Here is a 17,919-nt window from a genome sequence, read left to right as displayed (position 1 = left end):
GGAGGGACCTGACTTCACACACAGGATACAGCAGAATCCTAATGATCTTACAAACTGCAAACCTTCTGAGTAAGACAAAAATATACATTCCAAGGTATCTGTAAAGTGCTTGGAAGATGCAGACAGCTGCACTGAGGGTCTCTGATCCATCCACACGCTGCGATTTGCTGCGGTCACACACACGGTCTCAGTCACGTGACGGTTTCGCTTTTATTTCTTACATGGCTGAGTTATCATCCAGCTAGTGTGCAGTGATTTCATGCCTTTCAATGTTTGTCACCACAGTGACGCTGCTACAGCCCCACGCTGAGGGCCGACACAATTCACGGAACAGATTCACCATATTTGGTCTTTATGTAAATAATAAATGGTTTAAAATTGCCTAAAGATACCATTCTGAGCCATTTCATCCCACCACGAAAATACAGGTTTTTTCCTCTCTAAAAAAAAAAAATTAAATACCAAAATAACTACATTTAAATAAATAATGTTACGATGATGACATTAAAAAGCTCAGCATCAGGCTGAGGCCGTGGCCCTCGGCCAGCACAATCAGGAAGGGCGCGCGGTTTCTTCCTGAGGAGCCGGGCGAGGAGGTGCGGGCACCTCCCACTCATTCCCTCACCCCCCTCCTCCCCTCTCATTTTCTGTAGAGGAGTCAGCCTCAGGATTGGGTTCAGTTCTGAAAGGTCAGGGAGGTTTCCTACCACAAAACAGGAAATGCCCCGGACGTCCCCTGAAGGACGTGGCTCCGACCCCGCTCCACCATGGCGGCCACTCACCGAAGGTGGGGAGTGCACGGCGGGTCAGAGGGCGCCCAGAGCCGGGGGTGACACCCCAAATACAAACATACCACGGAGAGACCTGGGATCTGAGTTTCAAAAGGGCCTGTGATAAAAGACTGAATCTTTTTTTTTTTTTTTCTTTTTTTTTTTGAGACAGAGTCTCGCTCTGTCGCCCAGGCTGGAGTGCAGTGGCCGGATCTCAGCTCACTGCAAGCTCCGCCTCCCGGGTTTACGCCATTCTCCTGCCTCAGCCTCCCAAGTAGCTGGGACTACAGGCGCCCGCCACCTCGCCCGGCTAGTTTTTTGTATTTTTTAGTAGAGACGGGGTTTCACCATGTTAGCCAGGATGGTCTCGATCTCCTGACCTAGTGATCCGCCCGTCTCGGCCTCCCAAAGTGCTGGGATTACAGGCGGGAGCCACCGCGCCCGGCCAAAAGACTGAATCTTTTTTTCCAAATTAAGTAGAAATGGTTCTGTCGTTTTAAACATACACAATACTTAGGAGACTTATTTTACTTAGAGTGGAAAATTTTGCCAGGGACAAAGTCAACACAAAGAAACAAACAACAAAAAGTCGCCAGAAAGAGAACAGTTAAGTGCAGCTCGGTGAGTCCCGGCAGTTCCTTCCCGGCACCAGCTCATCCCTGGGTTCTCAGGGTTCCATGTGGCCACAATGTCCGTCCACCTGTCCATGCGAGCCACACGCTGAAATGGAGGTGGATAAAATTCATCAGGCAGCTGCTGTAACACGGAAATGTGCAGATGCCAAAGTAGCTTCATCTGAACTTTAACAAGACAGACAAAAGGAAATCATTCCATAGGCTGAAAACAAAAACAAAACTACGTTGTTTTTTCCCCAAATGAAATCCACGGAAAGGGCCTGTGTGATTCCGAAAGTCTGAGGAGAAATGGAGTGATGCGAAATGCCCAAGACCCCATCATTTTGTAAAGAAAGGACATCTCAAAATACTCTAATTCCACACGTCTCCGCTGCCTGGTGGATCCTGAGGGCCCAGTCCTGGGAGAGCCACTCACAGCAGGTGCTGACTATGCCGTCCTCACACAGTGCTGCCCGGTCCTCGTGGGAGGACAGTTTCACTTGTAGGGAAGAGCGGAGCCCACAGGCAGCCCAGCAGGTACTCAGTGGCGACTCTCCCAAATCAGGTTTTGTTGTGTGTGGATTTTGCTCAAGTGTGACTTCTGTCTTTACATTAAGGAGTGTTAAGGCCACCTGGGTTTTGTGTTTTCAGTGCTGGGAGGTGAAGTCCAACCACAGGGCCCTGCACCCCGAGTGCTGGCGGGAGGCCACGTCTCCTTTTGGCACCACAAAGTTGATATTGTTAAAGAAAAGCTCTCCCAGCCGCTAGTTCTGGACACCCTTTTCCCTTACGGCAGCTGGGGGTGCGTCCACACTCAGGGCAATGACAATGCTCTCGCCGTCTTCTGTCTTGACCCGCTTCAGCTCGGGCTGCTCCGGCGGGTCACCGCTGTGCCGCTTTGTGGGCAGGGAGGCCGAGGCGGATGCGTGTGTTGCCAACATGTGCAAAGGACTCGCTGCTGCTGAAATGACACGAAGGAGTCAGAACCCCATGGTCTCAGATGAACCCTCGCCCTCTAAGGGTCCTGGCACTCCCAGGCCCGCTGAGGCTCCCACAAGCCCCCAGGGACTGGCCCACGGTGGCCAAGGGCACAGGAGCCTGGGCTGGGCCCTTGGGATCCCAAAAAACTGCAGCAGGTTAACTGCCTGATTAGCGGACATTTTTATTAACGGCTGGCATCATCTTTGTTATATCCTATAAACAGGCAATTTTGATGTCACTGCTGGGGGAGAAAGGCTGAGTCCAGTAATGGTTGGGGCAGACAGCCCTGCTGGCTCTGCGAAGGAGTGGCTGCCGCTGCTCTCCCTCACGCAGAGGCCCTGCCCTCGCCCACCACCCACATGAGATGCTCCTGGACCGTTTCCACACAGAAAGGAGCAGGGCTGCACCTGTCCCATAGGAGAGAAGCACCACAGTTTCTCATGAGTTAATTCCAAAGGCCAAGCTTCCAACTGACATGCGATGGGTAATGTTACGTGCCAGCCTGGCTGAGCCATAGTGCCCAGATTTCAGTCAACCATGACTCTGGAGGTTTCTGTGTAGTTACTTCTTTAGATGAGATTAACGTTTAAATCAGTCAGCTCTGAGTAAATCAGCTGACTGCCATGAGTGGGCCTCATCCGATCAGGTGAAGGACTAAGAAAAGACTGACGTCCTCTGAGGGAAACACTCTGCCCTGGATGGTCTCTGGAGTCTTGAAAATCCAGCACCGACCCCCCGACCCCCCAAGCACTGGCCCCTCCCAACACTGACCCCCCCCAACACCGACTCCCCCCAACACTGACCCCCTCCAACACCGACTCCCCCAGTACCAGCTCCCCCAACACAGACTCCCCCCAACACCGACTCCCCCAACACCGACTCCCCCAACACCGACTCCCCCAACACCGCCCCCACCCCAGCACCGACTCTTTCCCTGGGTCGGATCCGCAGATGCTGAGCTTGGCAGGTCCACAGCAGAGTGGGCAGATCCCACAGACTCTACACGACTCCACGCCGCCCCCTGGGCTGTTTCTCTGGGGCACTCTCATCCCCCAAGTGCCAACGGGACCCCACCACCTCCAGCTTCCGGCACAGGCCAGTCTCCTCCGTGTGGGCGGCAGCATTTCTGGAAGGCGCCATCACCTCCCCGGAGGGCACGTCTCAGGGGGCCCCGAGATGCTCTCGGAAGCAGGCCCCAGCCCCAGGCTGCGCACACACCGTTCACTGCACTTCTCTAACCTCAGACCAACTCGGAGCACCCAGGATGGGAGCACACACACACCCCCGGGGAGCCCCAACGCAGCTGTAAAGCAGCCCCTCAGGCTGTCCTGGGAGGCTCAGAGCAGACAGGCCTACCAGGCAGTACCTGAACCCAACCGCAAACGCAGCACACACGGTGCGCCCTGCCCTGGTGCCCAGAGGTGTGGGAGGGGAACTCCCCCACCTGTCTAGCAAGGGCCAGCCCCCTCAGACCACAGGCACTGGCGTGGGCAACACCCGCCTCCTACTGCAGGGATGCTGGCTGGTCAGGGACCAACCTCCGCCCTCAGCTCTTCCCCAGCAGAGCGGATGTGAGCTCAGCCAGATGCATGGCCAGCTCCTCGTGGGTAGGGAACACACATGGCCCGGTAGCCGGGGCAGCCACAAAGAGCGGGAGTCAACACTGGGCTCCGAAGAGAGTCAAGCAGCAAACAGGTACCCGGTGGCAGCGGGTCTCGGCGGTCAGAGCCCCATTCTGGAGTTCGGGACATGGCCCTGAGGTCACAGATGTGCGCTGCCTGGAAGCCGAACTCCTGTCAACAGTGTGGATGTGACTTTATTGGGTTCCCCTCTCCTTTCCACCCCTGAGCAACAGAAATAGCAGAGGATGAATTTACACATAAAAGATGACCAAGAGGCCAGATGTGGTAGCTCACACCTGTAATCCCAGCACTTTGGGAGGCTGAGGCGGGTGGATCACCTGAGGTTAGGAGTTCAAGACTAGTCTCGAACTGGCCAGCACGGTGAAATGCCATCTCTACTAAAAATACAAAAACATGGCCGGGCACGGCGGCTCACGCCTGTAATCCCAGCACTTTGGGAGGCTGAGGTGGGCAGGTTATGAGGTCAGGAGATCGAGACCATCCTGGCTAACATGGTGAAACCCCATCTCTACTAAAGAATACAAAAAATTAGCTGGGCGTGGTGGCGGCGCCTGTAGTCCCAGCTACTCGGGAGGCTGAGGCAGGAGAATGGCGTGAACCCGGGAGGTGGAGGCTGCGGTGAGCCAAGATGGTGCCACTGCACTCCAGCCTGGGCGACAGAGTGAGACTCCGTCTCAAAAAAAAAAAATACAAAAACATTAGCTGGGCCTATAGTCCCAACTACTCAGAAGCCTAAGGCAGGAGAATTGCTTGAACCCAGGAGGCGGAGCTTGCAGTGAACCGAGATCGTGCCATTGCACTCCAGCCTGGGTGACAAAGAAACTCGGTCTCAAAAAAAAAAAAAAAAACAAAAAACAAGCAGCTGCTCAGCTTCCAGAAAGCGCGGCGGCCGCACAGCAGGAGGCTGGGCTGAGGAAGAGGCTTGGAGCCCACCAGAGGGCAGGGGAGGCTCCAGGCCTGGGGAAGGCACGGGAGGCCGCTGAGCCCACCCATGTGACCCAGAGGAGCCGCGCTGACTCGGCAGCCTCTCAGGGAGACCCCCACATTCCCTGACGTTGGTTTCCTGGCGCCTGACAGCAGGGTGGCCCCCACAGAGAGGCACACACGCACCCAGATGCAAGTCACGGCCAGTGTCTGACAAGCACCAATACCCCGAAAGAGACGAGGTCACTGCTGTGATGTGGGCGTTTGTCTCTTGAAACGCAACACACTTGCCCACGCAGCCTAATTAAGAGGTGGCATCTGCAGGTGACCTGACCATGAAGGCTTTGTCCTCACTAATAGCTTAATGCTGTCACCAAGGGACAGGTTCACGATTCCAGAAGTGAGTTCATTGTGAAAGGGTGAATACGCCTTGGCCCCACCACCACGTGAGCATACAGGAAGACGGCCCGTGCCAGCCTCCAGAACTGCAAGCCAATCCGTTTCTGCCCATGATAAATTACTCCATCTTGGGTGTTGTGTCACAGCAGCACAACACAACTGAGTCACCCCACAGAGAGCCTCACCCTCACCAGGACTCAGGGTGACTGAATGACCCAGAGAATCTAAGTGGCGTAGGCCACGCACAGTGGCCCAGCCTGCAATCCCAAGGGAGGCCGAGGCAGGCAGGTCCCTCGAGGCCAGAAGGTTGAGACCAGCCTGGACAATACAGCAAAACCCCATCTCTATAAAAAATAAATAATGTTTAACAAGACATAAAACTAGAAATGACAGCCAGACAGGAGGACTAAGTTTAGTGGTCTGCAGCACTGCGAGGCGATGAGAGTCAACACTAGAGTTTCAAACAGCCAGGATACCAAAGGTCCCAACACTTAGAAACGGTAAACGAGATGATGGCTGTGCTGATTACCAGGAGCCGGACGCTTCCAAACGTCGCCGCGCCCTGCACACGTGCACAATTATTCTATCTCAATTAGAGCACAGCAGTGAGAGGCCTGGAGTGAAAAGAAACTGGGCGGCCGGGTGCAGTGGTTCACGCCTGTAATCCCAGCACTTTGGGAGGCCAAGGCGGGCGGATCACCTGAGGTCAGGAGTTTGAGACCAGCCTGGCCAACATGGTGAAACTCCGTCTCTACTAAAAATACAAAATTACCCAGGCGTGGTGGTGGCACCTGTAATCTCAGCTACTCGGGAGGCTGAGGCAGGAGAATCACTTGAACCCAGGAGGCGGAGGCTGCAGTGAGCCGAGATCGTGCCATTGCACTCCAGCCTGGGCAACAAGAGCAAAACTCCATCTCAAAAAAAAAAAAGAAAAAAGAAATGGTGACACTTAAATACTCTCATCCATCCAGCCCTGCCCTCAGAGAGCCTCTGTCGTGAGGTGCCCCACCACATGGGGACCCTACATGAACCCCTGTAACCCAGCAGCAGGGCTGTGCTAACATGCCCGGCCCTGAAGACAGAGTTCTCAGCAGAGGTGCTGAGGGAGGTGGAGAACATGTAAGGAAGGCTACAGGCGGCAGAGCCCTGGAGGCGCTGGAGCTGGCGAGGGAGCGGCCATTAGCCCTGCAGCACCATGGTGGGCTGACCACGAGAGGGGCAGAGAAGGAATGCGCACGCGAGCTCGGCAGATGCTCCTAATGAGGCCCCCACGTGCTCTCTTGGGAAGGCACTGAGCTCTGTTAATCTAAACAAGCTAAACAAGGCAGAAGGCTCCATCCCGAAAGCTCTGCAAACTCGGGTGTGCACTGAGGACCACACGGTGCCAGAAAGGACCATCCTGGACAAGGAGCGTGATGTATGAGCACCTTGGGCCCACGTGAGCTGCGTGGACATAGGCGTGGCCCAGGGAGTCCTGGCTCAGGACGTGGTGCCCCTGAGCACACACAGAGGCGCAGCCATCTTCACCAGCCCCTGCCCCTCACCGGCTGAACTCTATCTAGACAGGCTTGCTCTGTGTTCCGTGAGAGCTCTGAGCACAAGGAGCTCTTGCCACGCCTGACAACCCCAGGGACTTTAATTTGTACGCATCACCTTAACAAGCCCAGGAGGACTCAGGAATTTCCATGAAATGGAACCCGAAGTAGCTGAGAAGATGGGAGGGGGTGGTCCGTGGAATAAAACAAACATGGAATCAAGCAGATGGGCAGAGATCAAAGGAAGAGGGGCTCTGCCAACGCTGCCACACACTCTGGATTCAACACCGTCCCAATCCAGACGCCAGCAGGCTTGGTGTAGAATTCTACAGTTCACATGGAAATGCCAAGGACCTAGAATGGCTGAAGCGATTTTTAAAAAGAACAAAGTTGGAGGAGCAACACCTGAGTGGGAGACTCCATGAGGCTGCAGGAGTCGGACGGGGGCCCTGCCACGCAGACTGACTGCAGAAAGTGCGCCTGGAAACAGCCCCCACGTGTGCACAGTCTCAGGGCGTGACGAGGGCACCAGGGCAGAAAAGTGCTCCTGGAAACAGCCTTAGGGCAGGTCCCTGGCCTCGGCCTCTCTGCCCGTGGTGGTGACCCCTCTGGTGACCCTGGGGGAGTCTCAGGCAGCCTGTGCAGTTCCTCCCCGCACGTGACAGTCTAACCCCATGCTTAGGTCAGAAAACTTGGCCACATCCACATAATCCTTCAGTAAAAATACTAAATTTACCTTGGAGTAATACATTACCCACAATACGGTATCAACGTAATTGCTTAATACAGTAGGAACCCAAAAGCTTCACGTGACTGGCAGCTCTACTGCAGTATTCGTTTTTTTTTTTTTTTTTTGAGACGGAGTCTTGCTCTGTCACCCAGGCTGGAGTGCAGTGGCCGGATCTCAGCTCACTGTAAGCTCCGCCTCCCGGGTTTACGCCATTCTCCTGCCTCAGCCTCCCAAGTAGCTGGGACTACAGGCGCCCGCCACCTCGCCCGGCTAGTTTTTTGTATTTTTTAGTAGAGACGGTGTTTCACCGTGTTAGCCAGGATGGTCTCGATCTCCTGACCTCGTGATCCGCCCGTCTCGGCCTCCCAAAGTGCTGGGATTACAGGCTTGAGCCACCGCACCCGGCTCAGTATTCGTTTTTTGCAGTGGTCTGGATCCAACCCTGCAGTGTCTCTGAGGTGCACCCACATGCCTGAAAGGGCCTGAAATCTCTACATATGCATAAAGAACTACAAATGTCACAACAAAAAGACAAACAGCCCAATTAAATGATGGGCAAAGGATTTGAAAAAACATTTCTTCGAAGAAGAAATACAACCAACCATAAAGTACATGAAAAGATGTTCTGGCTGGAGGTGGTGGCTCATCCTGTAATCTCAGCACTTTGGGAGGCTGAGGGGGGCAGACTGCTTGAGCCCAGGAGCTCGAGACCAGCCTGGGCAACATGGCGAGACACTACCTCTTACAAAACAGAAAAACAAAAACACCAGAGGCCAAAGCCGCGACCCCCCATGCCGGGTGTTTGGCATCCAGGCTAGAGCTGACCTGTTTTAAGGAAAAGCATTTCCAGAGTCTCCACTTGGTAGTGAAGTCTTTCTTAAAGCCCATCTGCCACCTCCTCTCCCTCAACAGCCTCTCATCTACTCAATTGGGCACTGGCTTTGGGGATGAAAACTCTGGGATGGAGTATGAAAGCACTAATAGAAAATACTGGGGCCAGCTGGGCGTGGTGCTCACATCTGTGATCGCAGCACTTTGAGAGGCCAAGGTGGGAGGACTGTGTGAAACCAAGAGTTTGAGTCCAGCCTGGGCAACAGAGTGAGACTCTGTATTAAAAAATGTAAAAATTTAGCCAGGTGTGGTGCCACATGCCTGTAGTCCCAGTTACTTAGGAGGTTGCTGTGGGAGGACTGCTTGAGCACAGGAGGCTGCATGAAGCAGTGAGATCACGCCACTGCACTCCAGCCTTGGTGAGAGTGAGATCTTGCCTAAAAAATAACAACAACAACAACAACAACAACAACAACAAAACGCCGGGCGCAGTGGCTCACGCCTGTAATCCCAGCACTTGGGAGGATCACAAGGTGGGTGGATCACAAGGTCAGGAGTTCAAGAGACCAACCTGGCCAACATGGTGAAATCCCGTCTCTACTAAAAATACAAAAAAAATTAGCCCCACGTGGTGGCGCACGCCTGTAATCCCAGCTACTTGGGAGGCTGAGGCAGGAGAATTGCTTGAACCCGGGCAGCAGAGGTTGCAATGAGCCGAGATCGTGCCACTGCACTCCAGTCTGGGCAACAAAGGAAGACTCCGTCTCGAAAAAAAGAAAAAGGAAAGGAAAGGAAAAGAAAAAAGTCGTGCTAGGAACCCAAATTATGATTTCCTGAAAAAATCCTTTCTCGAACCGAGTTGTTTCTTAGTCAAAGGTTTCAACCAAATCAACAGAGAACCATTCCCAATAACAGATCATTTAAAACGTTTTTGTTCAAAGATCACTGACACCGGGTACGGTGGCTCACGCCTGTAATCCCAGCACTTTGGGAGGCCCAGGTGGGCAGATCACGAGGTCAGGAGATCGAGACCATCCTGGCTAACACGGTGAAACCCCGTCTCTACTAAAAATACAAAAAACTAGCCGGGCGTGGTGGCGGGCACCGGTAGTCCCAGCTACTCAGGAGGCTGAGGCAGGAGAATGGCGTGAACCGGCGAGGTGGAGCTCTCAGTGAGCCAAAATTGTGCCACTGCACTCCAGTGTGGGCAACAAAGCAAGACGCCGTCTCAAAAAAAAAAAAAAAAGAAAAAAAAAATCACTGACAAGACCTTTTATTTTTTTGAGATGGAGTCTCGCTCTGTCTGCACCCCAGACTGTAGTGCAGTGGTGTTACCTCCTCCGCTCACTGCAACCTTCATCTCCCAGGTTCAAGTGATTCTCCTGCCTCAGCCTCCGGAGTACCAGGGATTACAAGTGCCCGCCACCACACCCAGCTCTCTTTGTAGTTGGCCAGGCTGGTCTCCAACTTCTGACCTCAGGTGATCCGCCCGCCTCGGCCTCCCAAAGTGCTGGGATTACAGGCGTGAGCCACCGCGCCCGGCCAAGATCACTTATCTGGAAGGAGCTTCCGTGCTCCTTCTGTCCTCTCCTTCCTGAGTGGAAACAGGCCCTCGGTGCTGACACTGGGACTGGGCAACCATCAGTGAACACAAAACAAATCAGGTGGTTTCCTTTAAAGCTAAACACACTAAGAAAGACATCTTCAGTAGCATTTTAATTTTTGGTTTTATAAGAGTTTGTTATATTCTTGGTTTTTATCAATTCTGTTATTCATAGACAAATTAAACTTTAATATTTATATCTACATTTTACTGCTGCAGAGAAAATATATGACTAATAAATAACATTTAAGCCTAAAGGGCCGGGCGCGGTGGCTCCCGCCTGTAATCCCAGCACTTTGGGAGGCCGAGGCGGGCTGATCACGAGGTCAGGAGATCGAGACCATCCTGGCTAACACGGTGAAACCCCGTCTCTACTAAAAATACAAAAAAACTAGCCGGGCGTGGTGGCGGCACCTGTAGTCCCAGCTACTCGGGAGGCTGAGGCAGAAGAATGGCGTGAACCCAGGAGGCAGAGCTTGCAGTGAGCCGAGATCACGCCACTGCACTCCAGCCTGGTGGACAGAGCGAGACTCCGTCTCAAAACAAAAAAACAAAAAAAAATTTAAGCCTGAAGTACGTGACTCGTACAAAGCCTGTGGGGGAACATGAGATGGAAAGACCAGGCCCCGGACGAGGGAGGATCTGGGCCACTCCTGCCTGTGTGTCCACGTGCAGGTGAGTGGACAACTCATGACGTCTGTATTTGGAGTCCAGTAGTACACTGAAAATAATCCCATAAAAGCTTTATTTTAAAACATCAATATTTTCAATAGTGAAAAATTATTTCGGATAACTTAAAAACACAAAAGGGATACAGTTTTTTTTTGTTGTTGAGACGGAGTCTCGCACGGTCGCCTGGGCTGGAGTGCAGTGGTGCGACCTCGTCTCACTGGAACCTCCACCCTCGGGTTCAAGCGATTCTCCTGCTTCAGCCTCCCAAGAAGCTAGAACTACAGGTACCCGCCACCGTGCCCAGCTAATGTTTTGTCTTTTTTTTAGTAGAGACAGTGTTTCACCATGTTGGCCAGGCTGGTCTCGATCTCCTGACCTCATGATCCGTCCACCATGACCTCCCAAAGTGCTAGGATTATAGGCGTGAGCCACCGCACCCGGCTAATTTTTGTATTTTTAGTAGAGACGGGGTTTCACCATCTTGGTCAGGCTAGTCTCAAACTCCTGACCTTAAGTGATCCACCCACCTCGGCCTCCCAAAGTGCTAGGATTACAGGCGTGAGCCACCGCACCAGGCCGGGATACAGTTTTTCAAACTGCTTCTAAGAGAGGTGGACCCAGAAGGCCTCTGACCTGCACCGGTGGCTCTAGGCAGACCTGGAATGTTTCAGAAATGCACATTCTTGGGCCCCACATCAGATGTGCCTAGTCGGGAACTCTGGGGAACGCAGCACTCTGGCCTCTTAACAAGCCAAGCCTTCTGGGTGATTCTGACACATATCAAGTCTGGGCATCACCAGGCCTGCGCCCTGTCTTAAGACTGGGAAGAATGACTGAGACCAGAAAGACAACTGCCTGCCCTCCCAGCGCCCGCCCCCACCCAGGGTCCGCCTCCTCCCAGCGCCCGCCCCCTCCCAGCGCCCGCCCCCTCCCAGCGCCGGCCTCCTCCCAGCGTCCAGCACCCGCCTCCTCCCAGCGCCCGCCCCCTCCCAGCGCCCGCCCCCTCCCAGCGTCCAGCGTCCGCCTCCTTCCAGCGTCCGCCCCCACCCAGCGCCCGCCTCCTCCCAGCGCCCGCCTCCTCCCAGCGTCCAGCGCCCGCCCCCTCCCAGCGTCCAGCACCCGCCCCCTCCCAGGGTCCGCCTCCTCCCAGGGTCCGCCCCCCTCCCAGCACCCGCCTCCTCCCAGCGCCCGCCCCCTCCCAGCGTCCAGCGTCCGCCTCCTCCCAGGGTCCGCCTCCTCCCAGCGCCCGTCCCATCCCAGCGCCCGCCTCCTCCCAGCGTCCAGCGCCCGCCCCCTCCCAGCGCCCGCCTCCTCCCAGCGCCCGCCCCCTCCCAGCGCCCGCCTCCTCCCAGCGCCCAGCGTCCGCCTCCTTCCAGCGTCCGCCCCCTCCCAGGGTCCGCCCCCCTCCCAGCACCCGCCTCCTCCCAGCGCCCGCCCCCTCCCAGCGTCCAGCGCCCGCCCCCTCCCAGCGTCCAGCACCCGCCTCCTCCCAGCGCCCGCCCCCTCCCAGCGTCCAGCACCCGCCTCCTCCCAGCGCCCGCCCCCTCCCAGCGTCCAGCGCCCGCCCCCTCCCAGCGTCCAGCGCCCGCCCCCTCCCAGCGCCCGCCCCCTCCCAGCGTCCAGCACCCGCCTCCTCCCAGCGCCCGCCCCCTCCCAGCGTCCAGCGCCCGCCCCCTCCCAGGGTCCGCCTCCTCCCACCACCCGTCCCCTCCCAGCGCCCGCCTCCTCCCACCGCCCTTCTCCTCCCAGCGCCCTTCTCCTCCCACCGCCCGTCCCCTCCCAGCGCCCGCCACCTCCCAGCGCCCGTCCCCTCCCAGCGCCCGCCACCTCCCAGCGTCCGTCCCCTCCCAGCGCCCGTCCCCTCCCAGCGCCCGTCCCCTCCCAGCGTCCGTCTCCTCCCAGCGTCCGTCTCCTCCCAGCTACCTGCAGTGCCACCAGGTTGTCACCTTAGAGCATGACAGCCACAGTTACCCACAGAGAAGAGGACGAGACACAGGGCTTGGGGACGAAGGCATTCAAACAGGTAACTGATGACTGCAAACTTCGCATTCTATCTACAGGCAGCACATGTGGCTGTTACTTAAAAACAAAAAACCCTCAGGTAGGTAGTCTTCCCCAGAGAAGGTTCCAGACCTTGTTCTTTCATAAATTTGGGGAGAGGCAGGGTGGTGCTGAGTCAGAGTAGGAGGCACCTGCAGGTTTCCAGGTCTCTGTTCCTAACATTCCATAAGGATTCGAACTCGTGAGAAAGCCCTTCTGACCTTCACCCTCTTTCAGAGAAAGTGTGTCGTGGGCACAGAGAGTTTTAGTTGGTAGCTTTGGATTTGCCTGCTTGAGAGCCTGCGAGTGGCAGGATCAGCCAGCGCAGCCGCCGACAGCCCGCGTGTACCCGACCCAGAGCAGCGGGAGCCCACACCTGGGCCAGGCCCCAGCGCCAGAGTTGACTCGGCAGCCGGCAGGGACTCCCGCCCTTTCCACACTGCGCAGCGCAGGGCGAAGGCAGATCGCCTGGTGTCGGCGCGGACGTTCTGCTGTCTCTGCTTTGTTTTCTGTGCACCGGCCTCCGACGGACGTTCAGAGCAGAGCGCACAGAAAAGCAGCCCTTCTCCCGCCCTCAGCAACACAGCCCCGCCGCAGGACGCGCGAGGCCAAGTGAAAAGACGGGCGGCGGTTCCACACAGGAGCGTGGCGGGCCACAGCCTTCCGCCATTTCAGGCTGCTTCCAGGCCACACCCAGGAAATCTACAAAAGGCGAGAATATTTTTCTCTCTCAAGGTATTAGAAACCCTCATCTCTTTTCAGACAGGTCCTCCAACGGGAATCCCATGACAGCCGACTCCATGACCACTTCCTATAGCATTACTAGATTTCCTGCAGCTTCGAAATGCAAATATTTCCTCAGAGACAAAAGTTAAAATCGTTACAGTCAGAACCAAAACCCCGAGTGAGAAGGGTCTCTGCTCCCCACCCGCGGGAGCCACAGACCGGCATGTCTTACCATTGTTCACCTGGCCGTGGACCGCAGTGGGGACTGATGCCACATGAGTGCCGTTCTGTGTGACAGTTTTTATTGGTAGCTGGTGTTGACCTAGAGGTGCCTGTTGTACTATGGTCACCGTCTGGACCGGGGTGGTCTGTGCCGTCTGAATGATCCGGCTAGCAGTGCCAAGCGTGGCGTGGCCAATGGCGGGGACAGGTTCTACTTTCACTGAAATTAAAAGGAAAGAAACGACACTAATATTACTGGAAAGCAAATAAAAATCTTGCCAGTTTAAAACATAATAGTCAGATGGCTACCACACCTGCTAGAAAATGTCTCTAAAACAAATGGCAAATTAGAAAAGGATGAGCAGGCCAGGCACGGTGGCTCAAGCCTGTAATCCCAGCACTTTGGGAGGCCGAGATGGGCGGATCACGAGGTCAGGAGATCGAGACCATCCTGGCTAACACGGTGAAACCCCGTCTCTACTAAAAAATACAAAAAAAAAATAGCCGGGCGAGGTGGCGGGCGCCTGTAGTCCCAGCTACCCGGGAGGCTAAGGCAGAAGAATGGCGTAAACCTGGGAGGCGGAGCTTGCAGTGAGCCAAGATCCGGCCACTGCACTCCAGCCTGGGCGACAGAGCGAGACTTGTCTCAAAAAAAAAAAAAAAAGAAAAAGAAAAGAAAAGGATGAGCAAATCTTTGTTTTTTGTTTTGAGATGGAGTTTCACTCTCGTTACCCAGGCTGGATGGAGTCCAATGGCGCAATCTCAGCTCACTGCAACCTCCACCTCCTGGGTTCAAGTGATTCTCCTGCCTCAGCCTCCCGAGTAGCTTGGATTACAGGCGTGCACCACCACACCCAGCTAATTTTGTATTTTTAGTAGAGACAGGGTTTCTCCATGTTGGTCAGGCTGGTCTTGAACTCCCGACCTCAGGCGATCCGCCTGCCTCAGTCTCCCAAAGTGCTGGGATTATAGGCGTTGAGCCACCGCACCCAGCCAAGGATGAGCAAACCTTACGGACGTCCAAGAGTGTGAGGCTGATGGGGCGGCCTCTCCTCCTTTCCCCCAGTGCCCACCTTTGACTTCCCTGTGATCTCCGTTCTCCTGGGGCTCTGCCTTTGGAGGGGCCAGCACGGCTGCCGGGGTGACCACGGCTTGTCCAGAGACAGTGTACGTGTTCGCTGGGGCCAGTCCGGCCACACTGGTGACCGATACCGCTGGGATCTGGTGGACGACGTGAACCGTCTGCACGACGGGTGGCTGGGAGGTCGAGGTGGTCACTGGGGTGGCCACAGTGTAGGTGACAGGCTTGATGGCCTGTGGTAGCTGCCGCTGGACGGTGATTAAGACCGGCTGACTGGACAGAGGTGACCCTGGTAAAAGACACAACAGGACCGACACTTACAGATACTTCTACAAAGGTTCCCACACTCAGCACCGACAGCAACATACAAACTTTAAAATACAGGATGTGGCCCTATTTCACCTCACAATAGTAAAGTTACTAAGAATGAGGGAGATGTAGTATTTTAATAGGGGTATTTAATTCCTATCTCTAACTGCTAAAAATGCAATTTTAGCTCTATTTAGATATCTGGTAACACCTCTTCCCACAGTTCTTTCCTTTTGAAAAAGAAAATGTCAATACTCAATATAAGAGGAAACTGGGCTGGGCACGGTGGCTCATGCCACCCAGCACTTTGGGAGGCTGAGGTGGGAGGAGTTTGAGACCCGCCTGGGCATAGGGAGACGCTGTCTCTACAACAAATATTAACTGGGCATGTTAGTGTGTGTCTGCAGCGCCAGTTATTTGGGAGGCTGAGGAGGGAGGGTTGCTTGAGCCTGGAAGGTGGAGACTGCAGTGAGCCAAGAATACGCCGCTGTACTCCGGCATGAGTGACAGAGCAAGACCTTGTCTCAAGACAGACAAACAAAATTAAAAAGAAGAAACTGCCCCTGTAGGCCAGAAAGACGAGGGCCACACTCACCTAGGATCAACATCTTCCTCCTGTGAGGGGAAGCAGAAAGTTCAAAAACAGAGTGGGGCTGTCACAGAGCCTCTGGCACCCAGCCTCTGCCCTTTGTGGTTTGGGGGCTTAGAGCAGAGAGAGAGAGACATGGCTGTCAGGGGCCACTGCCAGTGGGCAGGGGAAGGCTGTTCTCTGGCCCAGGAGGGCCAGTAATCCCAACTGATCCAATTTACATTTCTGTCAACTGCAACAGACTCAGTTTGGACACATTTCCACACTATGTTTGTTTAATTCCCCAGGGCACACAATTTTACTCCACATTATGACTTTCTAAGTAAACTGCAAACTGTTTTACCTGTTCCTTAAAATGGACATGTTAGGCTGGGTGCAGTGGCTCACACCTGTACACCCAGCACTTTGGGAGGCCAAGGTGGGCGGATCACGAGGTCACCAGGTCAAGAGATCGAGACCATCATGGCCAACATGGTGAAACCCTGTCTCTACTGAAAATACGAAAATTAGCTGGGCGCGGTGGTGCGTGCCTGTAGTCCCAGCTACTTGTGAGGCTGAGGCAAGAGAATTCCTTGAACCTGGGAGGCAGAGGCTGCAATGAGCCAAGATCGTGCCACTGCACTCCAGCCTGGCCACAAAGTGAGACTCCTCCGTCTCAAAAAAAAAAAAAAAAAAAAAAAAACTGACATGTTTTTGCTTCCAGTGTCTAGTTTGTCTACTTCATGGTTTTTTTTTTTGGGGGGGGGCAGGGGAACGGGGGGTGTTTCATGGATTTTTGAATGACAAACTAAGAAACAGGTTAATTCTAAGTTCTTTCAGGCATCTACTCAGTATCGTTTAAAGAACATTCATTCATTTTTAAAAAACACTCCCAGTGCTACTAGTTTTCCAAGGCCTATAAAATCACACTCAGGTACTAGTATAAGGTACAGAGGGACAGGGAGGCCTCCAGTCCAGCTATTTCTTCCCTGTGGAGCCCAGGCATCCGCGTCTGGCTCACACTGTCTGGCCTTCGCTTCCTCTCCCACTGTCTCACCTGGTGCGCTCTGGGCAAAGCGGGCTTCCTGGATGACAGCGAGTTTGGGCTGTGCGGCACCAGGCTCAGGCTCCAGGGGGGCCGGCGAACCTTCCCTCGACAGGCTGTCAGGGGTCTGGGCGCCACTAGAGTGAGCAGACAGCACTCCAGCGTGATTGGGGGAGGCTGGGGCACTCCTGTGTCACCGAGAAGAACACATTGCATGTTTACACACTCAGAAAGCACTTTGCAAAGGGGGTGTCATCTGTCTCCTGACCACCAACTACTGTTGTGTAAGTTCTACTTCTCTGTACGCCTGTGAACTGAGCAGGACAGTCGGGGAGACAGCCTCAGCCTGTGTGACAGGGCCATCACAGGCCCCTTGCCCACATACGCAGCACGGCTACGGGGCAGGGCTGGCTGCCCTCTTTAAACAGCTCCTGTGCACAGACGTAGGAGCCAGCAGTGGGCAAGTCAGTGGGCACTTAAGACTGACATTATGCTCATTTATTTTTCTGGTTAAAAACATGAACCTAAAAGTAAGCTAAAAGTAAGTATTTAAACTCAGGCAAATTAACACTAAGTCAACACGAGTTTAAGCAGCTGAAAAGTAGTGCGTCTGTTTTTGTTTTGAGACAGAGTTTCACTCTTTTGCCCAGGCTAGAATGAAGTGGCGCGACCTCGGCCCACTGCAATCTCCGCCTCCCGGGTTCAAGCAATTCTCCTGCCTCAGCCTCCCGAGTAGCTGGGATTACAGGCGCCCGCCATCACGCCCGGCTATTGTTTTTGTAGTTTTAGTAGAGACGGGGTTTGACCATATTGGCCAGACTGATCTCCAACTCCTGACCTCAGGTGATCCACCCGCCTCGGCTTCCCAAAGTGCTGGGATTACAGGCGTGCACCACCGCGCCCGGCCTAAAAAGTAGTTTTAAAGAACTTTTCCCGCCGGGCGCGGTGGCTCAAGCCTGTAATCCCAGCACTTTGGGAGGCTGAGACGGGTGGATCACTAGGTCAGGAGATCGAGACCATCCTGGCTAACACGGTGAAACCCCGTCTCTACTAAAAAATACAAAAAACTAGCCGGGCGAGGTGGCGGGCGCCTGTAGTCCCAGCTACTCAGGAGGCTGAGACAGGAGAATGGCCCGAACCCGGGAGGCGGAGCTTGCAGTGAGCTGAGATGCGGCCACTGCACTCCAGCCTGGGCGACAGAGCAAGACTCTGTCTCAAAAAAAAAA

General features: G+C 54.7%; 1 protein-coding gene across 4 annotated transcripts in view; it reads right to left on the bottom strand.

Moving 5' to 3' along the window:
- Window positions 1–1,283: 1,283 nt before the first annotated feature.
- Window positions 1,284–17,919, bottom strand: part of FOXK2 (forkhead box K2) — an 82,231-nt gene continuing 65,595 nt past the window's right edge. For 2 of the 4 annotated variants that reach the window (XM_015437983.4, XM_074021045.1), the window contains 4 exons: window positions 16,706–16,881; window positions 14,764–15,060; window positions 13,701–13,910; window positions 1,284–2,345 (listed from right to left, as the gene is read on the bottom strand). In XM_015437983.4, the coding sequence (XP_015293469.3) occupies window positions 2,149–2,345; window positions 13,701–13,910; window positions 14,764–15,060; window positions 16,706–16,881 (880 nt within the window). In that variant the 3' untranslated portion in view covers window positions 1,284–2,148. The remainder of the gene's footprint in view (window positions 2,346–13,700; window positions 13,911–14,763; window positions 15,061–16,705; window positions 16,882–17,919) is intronic. The other 2 variants (XM_045376378.3, XM_074021046.1) reach the window with 1 other exon arrangement.

The sequence above is a fragment of the Macaca fascicularis genome, chromosome 16 (assembly GCF_037993035.2).
Source record: "Macaca fascicularis isolate 582-1 chromosome 16, T2T-MFA8v1.1".
In the NCBI taxonomy this organism is placed as follows: domain Eukaryota; kingdom Metazoa; phylum Chordata; class Mammalia; order Primates; family Cercopithecidae; genus Macaca; species Macaca fascicularis.
Note: the sequence above shows the minus strand (reverse complement) of the source record. Positions and strands in the feature narration are given on the sequence as shown.